Consider the following 11222-nt stretch of genomic DNA (forward strand, 5'->3'; position numbering starts at 1 on the left):
GTTTGTTTATGGGGGACTTTGAATGAGCAGTGCAGGAATAATACCACTTCTTCTTCTTCTTCTTCTTCTTCTGCGTTCGTGGGCTGCAACTCCCACGTTCACTCGCATACACACGAGTGGGCTTTTACGTGTATGACCGTTTTTACCCCGCCATGTAGGCAGCCATACTCCGTTTTCGGGGGTGTGCATGCTGGGTATGTTCTTGTTTCCATAACCCACCGAACGCTGACATGGATTACGGGATCTTTAACGTGCGTATTTGATCTTCTGCTTGCATATACACACGAAGGGGGTTCAGGCACTAGCAGGTCTGCACACATGTTGACCTGGGAGTTCGTAAAAATCTCCACCCTTCACCCACCAGGCGCCGTCACCGTGATTCGAACCCGAGACCCTCAGATTGAAAGTCCAACGCTTTAACCACTTGGCTATTGCGCCCGTCAATAATACCACTGAAATGGTGCAGACGATGGAACAGCAAAAAAAATGAAAGATAAGGGGGAACCATCAAGAGCTTGGGGGCAGGAAGGCAGGCCTGCAGGAGAAAGATGACCGAAGCCTTGCAAATCTTGTCAGGAAAACCAGTGCCAGAGACATGGGTTGTACCAACCACCTGGAGCAACACTTTCATCAACACATAATGCAGGATGAAAAACTGTACATCTCCCTGCCTCCCGCCCCCCCCCCACCCCCCAGGCCCCCAACTCCCCCTCCTCCTCTCCCCCCCCACCCCCCTCCTCCCCTAGTACACTGGGGCTTTGGTGTAAAAGTATTTTGGAGAACACCTGCACTGTGAAAAACCCAAGAATTCAGCAGGTAAAATATTATTTCCTTCATGGATATGTGGCAATAATCAGGGAAAAAACCTGCATGCTTTTAATGAATTACAAATGGGGGGGAAAAAATCGAAAGAGACAGTTTTCTCTATGAGGGCTGGTGGTGGTAAGTCACATCAGAAGATCTGTTTTTGATGTATCTTTATCTGCCCTTCAAATAAATTATTTTATATAGAGAAATAGTTTTAACACCCCAAAAGGCTGATGAGCTGTGGTGATCAAAGAACGTCCTTTGTTCATCTGCTTGAATGAAAATTATTCTGCACACGCACATTTTCAACTGATTATTCAAAATGAATGATAGTATCTATACTTACACAAAAAAACAACAATTAAGCAAACAATTATAGAATATAAACAGATGGAATGTAAAAAAAAAGAGTAAATCAAATAGAATACAAATTAACATGTACCATGGAAGAATAATGACACACATAAATGTTTCAATAATGTTATGCATTCATAATGGTATAAAGATATTTAAAAAAACAAAACAAAAAAACCAAAAAACAACCAACACACACACATACATGGGAAAACACTTCCAGTTCAAAGTTGAACACATCCATCTCATCAATGCGTTGCCAGGACAGACGACTGCTGACCGGCAACAATCCTCCCGGTTAGTGAATGCACCCTAGCCATCCACCCCCCAATCTGTGATATGGAATGTCTTGACTTTAGCGCAGCCTTCAGAAAGGCACCACGTGCTGTGATCTAACAACACAAGCTGATGGCTGGTGAGGAAAGCACAAGCGATTAACTCTGTAAATTAGGTCTAAAAAAAAAAAAAAAAATTTTTTTCAGTCTTCCGAGCTGATCGCTGTGGTATGGCCTGCATACACTGTGTGTGGGAAGAGTAGGGAAGGGAAGGGAAGTAAGCAGGCTGGCTTACAGCTTGGTGACCAAAGCGTCACCGTACGCCTGGTTATCAAAGGCCAGCACCTTGGAGGATGGAGGGATGGCAGACACACGCTGTGAGTCATCGAAAGAGTCCATGGGGTCAGCCGAGTACTCGGGGTTCATGTAGGCGTACGTGCCACCGATCATGGATTTCTGGAAGTTTCCGTCATTGCCGTCCCCACTGCCGCTGGTGCTGCCACCGCTGCTGGAGTCTGTGTCCATGTCGTGCTCACAGTCATCCGTCTGCTCACGGGCAAAGTTGACAAACACCTGCAATCACAGGGGAAAGTTGACAAACACCTGCAATCACAGGGCAAAGTTGACAAACACCTGCAATCACAGGGCAAAGTTGACAAATAACCTGCAATCACAGAGGCAAAAGTTGACAAACACCTGCAATCACAGGGGAAAAAGGTGACAAAACACTTGCAGTCACAGGGCAAAGGTTGACAAATACCTGCAATCACAGAGGCAAAGGTTGACAAACACCTGCAATCACAGAGGTAAAGGTTGACAAACACCTGCAATCACAGAGGCCAAAAGGTGACCAACACCTGCAATCACAGGCCAAAAAGTGACCAACACCTGCAATCACAGGCCAAAAGGTGACCAACACCTGCAAACCAGGGCAAAAGGTGACCAACACCTGCAAACCAGGGCAAAAGGTGACAAACACCTGCAAACCAGGGCAAAAGGTGACCAACACCTGTAAACCAGGGCAAAAGGTGACAAACACCTGCAAACCAGGGCAAATTGTGACCGACACCTGCAATCACAGGCCAAAAGGTGACCAACACCTGCAAACCAGGGCAAAAGGTGAGAAACACCTGCAAACCAGGGCAAAAGTTGACAAACACTTGCAAACACAGAGGCAAAGGTTGACAAACACCTGCAATCACAGGGCAAAAGCTGACAAACACCTGCAATCAAAGAGGCAAAGGTGACAAACACCTGCTATCACAGGGTAAAAGGTGACAAACACTTGCAGTCAGAGGGCAAAAGTTGACAAACACTTGCAGTCACAGGGTAAAGGTTGACAAATACCTGCTATCACAGAGGCAAAGTTTGACAAACACCTGCTATCACAGAGGCAAAGGTTGACAAACACCTGCAATAATGGGCCAAAAGGTGACCAACACCTGCAAACCAGGGCAAAATGTGACAAACACCTGTAAACCAGGGCAAAAGGTGACAAACATCTGTAAACCAGGGCAAAATGTGACAAACACCTGCAAACCAGGGCAAAAGGTGACAAACACCTGTAAACCAGGGCAAAAGGTGACCAACACCTGTAAACCAGGGCAAAATGTGACAAACACCTGTAAACCAGGGCAAAAGGTGAGCGGAGTGGAGTAAAGTGCCTGTCCCAAGCGCACAACACCATGCTGAAGCAGGGCCTAAAACCCTGTTAACTGGTCAACACTGGATCTGAAATCCAACGCCAAACCAATTCCGTCACAGAGCTTCTGACATTTTACTGATGTAACCTGAGACATGACAAATCTTCCTCACTCCTGAATTCTTTTCATGACAATGTTTGGTAAGTCAATGGTCAGGCTCCTGAGAGGGTCGTCTTTCACTCAGTACATTCAGAACACAGATATATCTCACAACCACACACACATACACCACATATGTGTTTAATATCAATGTGAAATGATGTTAAATCAAAGAAAGAACACATGCACAGACACACACACACACACATACATACACACATGTACAAACATTTCATTATCGAAGCTCACATAGAGAGGACCAAAAAAAAGGAAAGAAGGGGTGTGTGTGTGTGGGGGGGGGGGGGGGAGAATGCAAAACAAGAGAACTGAAACATGAAGGTAAGAAAGAAAAGAAAGTACAGGAAGAAAAACCCCAAAAATGCAACACAACACACAAAAGGCAAAAAAAGAAAAGGCAAACGACACAAAACAACCACCACCACCACCACCCAACCCCCCCCCAAAAAAAGCAAACAACGCAAAACAACATCCCCACCCCTCACCCCCCAAAAAAGGCAAACAACACAAAACACAACCCACCCCGCAATCCCCCATCCAAAAAAAAGGCAAACAACACAAAACACAACCCACCTGCCCACCTCTCCCTCCCCTGCCCCCCCAAAAAGGCAAACAATATAAAACAACAACCTCCACCCCACACACACCCTCACAAAAAGGCAAACAACACAAAGCAACACCCCCCCCCCCTCCACACACACACCCCCCTGCAGAAAAGGCAAACAACACAAAACAACCCCCACCCCACCCCACCCCACCCCCCCAAAAAAAAAAACCCACCACCCCACCCCCACCCCCAAAAAGGCATTCAACACAAAACATCAACTCCGCCCCCCCCCCCCCCCCCCCCCCCCTCCGAAAAAAACCCAAAAAAAACCGCCAAAAATCCACCACCACCACCAAACAAAATGCTTGGCAGCACTCACAGAGTCCAGCGTGGTCTGGGACACGGAGTAGTACAAGATGTTGTGCTGCGCCTGTGCGTCACGAACAGCGTTGAAGATGTCCGCCACAGAGCCCGCCCCTCTGGGAACCACCACCTCAACCACACTGTGGTGTTTGTCCTGCATCATCAACACACAGCACCATCAGCAACACACGTTGCACCATCATCAACACACAGCACCATCAGCAACACACAGCACCATCAGCAACACACAGCACCATCAGCAACACACAGCACCATCAGCAACACACGTTGCACCATCAGCAACACACAGCACCATCAGCAACACACGTTGCACCACCAACAACACACATTGCACCATCAACAACACACGGCACTGTCAACAACACACATTGCACCATCAACAACACACACTGCACAATCAACAACACACTGCACTGTCAACACACATTGCACAGTTGTACATGCATTCTATTTATAATTTTATTTTTCAAAGAATGTCCACTGTGTATTGTCCAGACCTGCAAAAACTGCAAACTTTAAGTCAAGAGAACAGTTTCAGTTACTCAAGGAGGCATCGCTGCATTCAGACAAATCCATATACACCACACCACATCTGCTTGACAGATGCCTGACCAGCAGCATAACTCAATGCATTTAGTCAGGCCTTGAGTGCATACAGATATATTTATGCACCTATCAGAGTGGATTTCTTCTACTGACAGAATTTTGCCAGAAGACAACACTCTTCTCTATTGCAGTGCATTCTTTTTTCAGCAGTGCACCAAGTGTGTGCTGCATACGGGACCTCGGTTTATCATCTCATCCAAAAACTAGCCGCTCAGTTCCATTTTCCAGTCAAACTTGGGAAAAAGGGTGGCAGTGGGATTCAAAGCTAGACCTTCATGGACTCTGTATTGACAGACATCTTAATCATTTTGCCACTTCCTCCTCTGATCACATGTAAAGAACCACCCCTCTACTTGATCCCTAAACCACCACTTCTGCTGCTGGTTAAATGATGTGATCCCGAAGAAAACACAGAAAACTCCATACCTTAGTGATCAGATCTCTGCTGACCTCAAATGGACAAAAGACATATATATATATATCAGGAATAACAAAAGAAGACTTCATCCACCATTAGTTTTCTCAGGAGAAACCTACAAAACTGCCCATAAGACTGTTAACATAGTGTTTCGTGCAATGGTCAGATCCATGCTGGACTAAGCTGCAGTTGTGTGGGATGCACACCCCAGGAAGTATGATGCTGACATGAGGGAGAGGGTGCATCACCAGGCAGCAGGTCCTGGGACCAGGGCTGTGTGACAGAGATGTTGCAACAGCTCCAGCTGTCAACTCTTCAAACCCACAGGCAGCAGATGAGGCTGACAACAATGTACAAGGTTGTAGAGATACCAACCTTGCCTCTTGACAATTTGGTGTGGAAAGGAAGGCCTGGAGGGCGAAGAATAAAACCAAAAACCTATCAGGACAGTGTTTCTGACAACCCAATCAGTAAACAGGCCTTGAACAACAGCAAAGGGCTTGTGGTACCTAAGGACACAAAGGCTGAGCAATACCAACACTCTATTTTTTCATTAGAACTGCACTGGAGTGTAATAAACTTCCAGGAAATATTGTGGCAGCTTCCTCAGTTGGCATCTTGACACTGAGGGTCACAAAGCATCTCTTGTACAAATCCACATGTACAGCCCCAGTTTCTGTCAAGACAGAAGCGAAGAGTTGCTGCTGCGATGTACAAGTCCAGGTCCAGAAAACCAGTTCTTAAGAAAAACCACCATCACTGTTGAATGCAGGAAAATACCAACAACAATGAAAAAATATATCATCAAAGTCTTCAATGCATGCCTTGCAGAACTGGGCTGATTACAGTGCTGAAATCTGCTGCTGGTAATCATAGTGACATTTTCTTTTGTTACAGTTTGTTGCATTCACTCCAAAGTATTTCATGGGCATGTGCTATACATGATACCAACATCATTCTTACTATTGTGTTCGTTGTTGTCACTTTACATCTTTTCAATATTACTGCTGAAATAAAGCAGCTTAAGGACAAGCGAGTGGCAGTGGGGGTGTGCATTTTCTCCGTAGTGCTTGAGCATTGCGTACAATACAGGAATATAATATATCCCACAAACCCAAAATAACTTTCCGTGTCTCACATCAAAAAGCAACATTTCAGACCATGCACTAACACTGAACCATTTCCACAATCTATAATGAAGCCAGCTGGGATCATGCATGCAGGTATATACAGAGGGGTGACAACATGCACATGTCTGCACATGAACACTGACTATTTTTAACTTGTGATACATTCATGCCTATGAAGCTAATTTCGCCATAATAGATTATACAAAACAAACATAGCACAAATATTCACCAACAAGATAGAACCTTTTTTTACAGATGAAACCTGGAATTACAAAACTGCACAGACATAACTGACAAGCATCATTCTGTGCTTAGCTTTGTCCAATCACTGATCTGTTCACCGAGTTCAGGTTTATTTTTGCCTGCATGCATCACTTCCTGTTTGCAGTTGACAAAACATCCACCAATCACTCTTCAACTCAGCTTTTCCTGTTTGGTTAGTCAGGTTTGTTCACACTAACATTAAGAATCACTATGTTAAATGTCTTTTTTAAATGAGTAATAAACTGCAGAAATGTTAATAACTGTTAGATATGGGATGTTGTGAACTTTACTCCCCAAGATTGGTTCCCTTGTACAAAGTTGTTAAATGACTGCGCCAGAAATATCTGAATATTGCACTGGGACGTTGTCAGTTGTTTACTACAGTTATACCCATTTCATACAGAAAAAGAATTTTATTAATACTGCAGAGTGTGCAATTAGAGATTAAGATTTTGTTAAAAAAAATTACCTCTAAGTCTAAGAAAGAAAAAGGTTATTTTTGTTACTAAATAACTAAATTATCATGGCTTAAGTAATGTGATAAGAAACTCTAGGGACAGCTGGACAGTACAGGTCTTCAGAGAAGACGCCCCCCTCAGTCAAGTGTTTCAGCCCTTAACTCCTTACAGAGTTAAGTAATAATTACATTGAATGCATATTTGACTGGTGCTTTTATATATCTATATTTCATTCATTACTTTATCCTACCAACCTATGTACTGTTACATTGTAACACGGTGGAGATATTCTAATTTCCTGAACAAATTGCGCAGGAGTTTAATCAGGACAGTAAATAATATGCAGCCTTTTACACAGACACACACAGACACATAGACACACAGACACACACACAAATGCATGCACTCGCACACCACACAGTTATATTATTCTGTTCCCAAGGAAAATCATGACACATTTGTGTGATTTTTTTCTCTCAGACTCTCACAAACTATACAATCCAATTTTCTCCTCAAGTAGGGTTTGTCAATTCAAATATCAGTTCTGACATATGAAGAAAACAGGTTAAACACTATAGTATAAATATTCCTTCTTGTTTTGGGTTTTTCTTAAGTTGATCTCAGAATAAGACACCTCCAGGGTGTGTAAGCACCTCATGAATCAAAATGTCTTTTAAATACTAAATATTTTTCAGCAATACTTAAACGAGAAAAAAAATTAAAAGACAAAATCAATTGTATATACAACATCCAGAAACCTGCAACAAAACAATAACCAAGAAATGTAAACAGTTGAGCCAGCTGGGAGGGACTGGGTGATGACAAAGACACGAAGCCCATCACATATGTGGAGCAGGGGCCTAATGGTGACGTGCCTGACTAGCAAGTGAATCATCTGCAGGTTCCAGTCCCACGTACAAGGACCAGGTTTTGTACTCCCCCGTCCACCAGATCTTGAGTGGTGGTCTGGGTGTTAGTTTTTTCAAACCAGAATATAAACTGAGGTCCCATGTGCACTTAGTGCACATAAAAGAGTCTGAGGTGAGACGAAAGATTTTTCTGGCAATATCCTGCAGCTACACTCAGTCTGACAGTGAAAGGCATTCACATGCAGACAGGTTTAAAGAATATTTCAAAAAGGGTGGCACAAGATTGCAGGGAAGTACAGCAATCCTGCCAGGAGGGCTGTCATTCAGGAGGGCACGCACCATGCTTTTTTGTTTGTTTGTTTGATTTTTGTGCATCTTGACCAGTGTCCAAAATGTGTTTTCCTTGTGGTGGTAAGCCTTTAGCCTCTTATTGGTGATAACGCATTCTCAGTCATAGACCTAGCACCTGTCGTCAGTGGGGTCAGGTGAAGGAAAAGAAAACCTACTGCACTCAAGTCCCGTCCAGCTGACTCTGCCAAACAAACATGATGTTACCGTCACCAGACTGGCACAAGAAGAAGAAATGCTCTACGAAGCAGTGCAGCCCGCAGTGGAAGAACGACTCTGGAAAAAACGAAAAGTTACTGACCTTGATGTGCAGACTGACCTTGATGACTGACCCTGGGAAGTAAGTCAGGAATGTCTCAGCCACGCCAATGCGAGAGCTGGACAGGCCTTGCAGGTGCATGACCACTGTGTAGCCATCCCCAAATCTGAAACACACACAGGATAGTTTCATTTTCTCTACAAGATGTCATTACATTCTGACAAATCGGTATACACTGCACTACACTACACCACATCTGCTAGGCAGAGGGCTGACCAGCAGCGTAACCCAACATGCTTCGTCAGACCACGTGAAGCAAGCACTTGGCACATGTACAAGAACCCACAGCAACAAAAGGGTCATCCCTGGCAAAATTCTGTAGAAAAAACCACTTTGATAGAAAAACAAATACACTCTCAAACAGAAAAAAACAGGGAGGTGCAAAACTAGTGATGTGCTGTCCCTGGAGAGAGCAGCCTGAATCCCACCCAGAGAAATTAGCTGTGGCTGAAATACAACACAATGCATGGGCAACGTTTCCCAGTTCACCAATAATTAGATGCTCTGGTCATTGTTTCCCACTGAACCTTTTGGGTTAGCTTGTCACTTTCTTTCCTTTTCTTTTCTTAAAACCGACTGGAATATATTATTTCTGTTTGTATGGTGGGGCTTTTTATTGCTGTTGTTGTTGTTTCTTTTCGTTCTTTTTATCTTTTGGGTTTTTTTCCCCTGAACATTTTGCCTTTTAATAACAATAAATGACCCAGTATACTCTGGTGAGTACTGTCAGAAGAAGGCAATGAACAAGCAACAGTTCTATTGTACTGTGAATTCTTAACGCGATTTTTTAATATAATGATATCAAAGACATTAGTAGTATTCTAAACGATCACACTATTTTACACACAAGCATACAGACATGCACAAAATACTATCAATGAAAACAACAAACATGCATGCGCACACACATACAAATGCACACACACACACACACACACACACACACACACACACACACACTCACACACACTCACACACACACTCACACACACACACACACACACACACACACACACATGTATACACACAGAGTTACAGCCTATAGCCACTGACTTGTTCTTCAAATGCTGAGGACTGCCGATGCACTTGAGCTGGCCGTTGACCATGATGGCCAGGCGTGAGCACAGGGAATCACACTCGTTCATGCTGATGGAAAACACACACACCGTTCAGTCAGGCTGGCAATCAACCAGGTCACAAATCACCCAAACTGACAAAGTAATCATACTGATACCACTACAACTAATAATAATGACAGAATAATGATAGTAATAACAAGAAGAAGAAGAATGATGATGATGATGATGTATAAAAAAAAATCTTAAAAAGAAACAATTTAGAAGGAGGAGGAATATAATGCTGAGACCCGCAACTGTGGATTTCATGTGTCCCTACTGCTACTGTGTGTACAGTTCACGCATTGGATGTGATCACAAGAAATGACATGTTTTTTGTTTTTTTTAACAAACAGCTTTTGTGAGACTCAACAGCCACTGTCAATAAGAATAAGATGAAGAAGAAAACATTCATACAGCCCTGTCAATCATTTCAAAGTGCTTTGCAATAACATGTCAGTAACAGCGACAAACCACACAAGTACATAGACACAGACACCCACACACGCATGCACACACACATGCATGCACATGCACGCACACACACATGCATGTACACACACACATACACACATGCATGCACACACGCACACACACACACATACAGATGCACACATGCATGCATGCACACACACACACATGCATATACACTTGCATGCATGCACAAACACACACACACACACACACACACACGCATGCATGCACGCATGAACACACAGATGCCGTTTACCTGTGTGAAGTCAACAGCACTGACTGTCCACGTTGTGTTGCCAAGGTGATGCTCTTCCAGGCCAGACGGCGAGTGGCTGCGTCCATCCCGGTGGTGGGTTCATCCTGACGGCATCACAAGATGGATTGCCAGTAACTTATACATTATTCACAACCTTTTGCTTCAAAAGTCATTTTCTCCACATTCACCATGCCACACAGCTTGCAAGATATCTCAATCAACACTTTATTTTACACTCATAATATTTATTTATTTATTATTATTATCATTACTACTACTACTACTTTTTTTATATTATAATTATCATTTATTTATTTATTTATTTATGCTTATTGTTGACTTCATCAAGTTTTTGCACCCTATACATATTATCAGTAGTGGTAGTAGTAATTTTTTTTTATGTATTTATCTATTTATTCACCCCCTTTTTTTTTCTTTTTTTTTTCTGAAGGCCTGACTAAGCGCGTTGGGTTACGCTGCTGGCCAGGCATCTGCTTGGCAGATGTGGTGTAGCGTATATGGATTTGTCCGAACACAGTGACGCCTCCTTGAGCTACTGAAACTGAAAGAAAGGTAGTGTTGAGCTCTTTGTTTTCATGACCAATCCAATGTAAATTGGTTCAGAAATCATTCAGAAATCTATCATTTAACGCCTGGCAACAAACACAAATTTTCTCATAATCATTTAGCCGCACAAGGGCCAGTTTGCTTGCATCTGTAAAGTGTTGTCACAGTGGTTCACTTGGCCGACTATTTTATTGCATTGCATTGTATTGTA

General features: G+C 43.2%; 1 protein-coding gene across 4 annotated transcripts in view; it reads right to left on the reverse strand.

Annotated features, from left to right (window-relative positions):
• Nucleotides 1-717: 717 nt before the first annotated feature.
• LOC143286815 (uncharacterized) overlaps nt 718-11222 on the reverse strand; it is a 192357-nt gene continuing 181852 nt past the window's right edge. For 3 of the 4 annotated variants that reach the window (XM_076594631.1, XM_076594623.1, XM_076594639.1), the window contains exons 107-111: nt 10445-10548; nt 9653-9745; nt 8582-8705; nt 4183-4320; nt 718-2009 (exon numbers count right to left, since the gene is read on the reverse strand). In XM_076594631.1, the coding sequence (XP_076450746.1) occupies nt 1728-2009; nt 4183-4320; nt 8582-8705; nt 9653-9745; nt 10445-10548 (741 nt within the window). In that variant the 3' untranslated portion in view covers nt 718-1727. The remainder of the gene's footprint in view (nt 2010-4182; nt 4321-8581; nt 8706-9652; nt 9746-10444; nt 10549-11222) is intronic. The other variant, XM_076594649.1, reaches the window with a different exon arrangement.

This window comes from Babylonia areolata, chromosome 1, assembly GCF_041734735.1.
Source record: "Babylonia areolata isolate BAREFJ2019XMU chromosome 1, ASM4173473v1, whole genome shotgun sequence".
Taxonomy (NCBI): domain Eukaryota; kingdom Metazoa; phylum Mollusca; class Gastropoda; order Neogastropoda; family Buccinidae; genus Babylonia; species Babylonia areolata.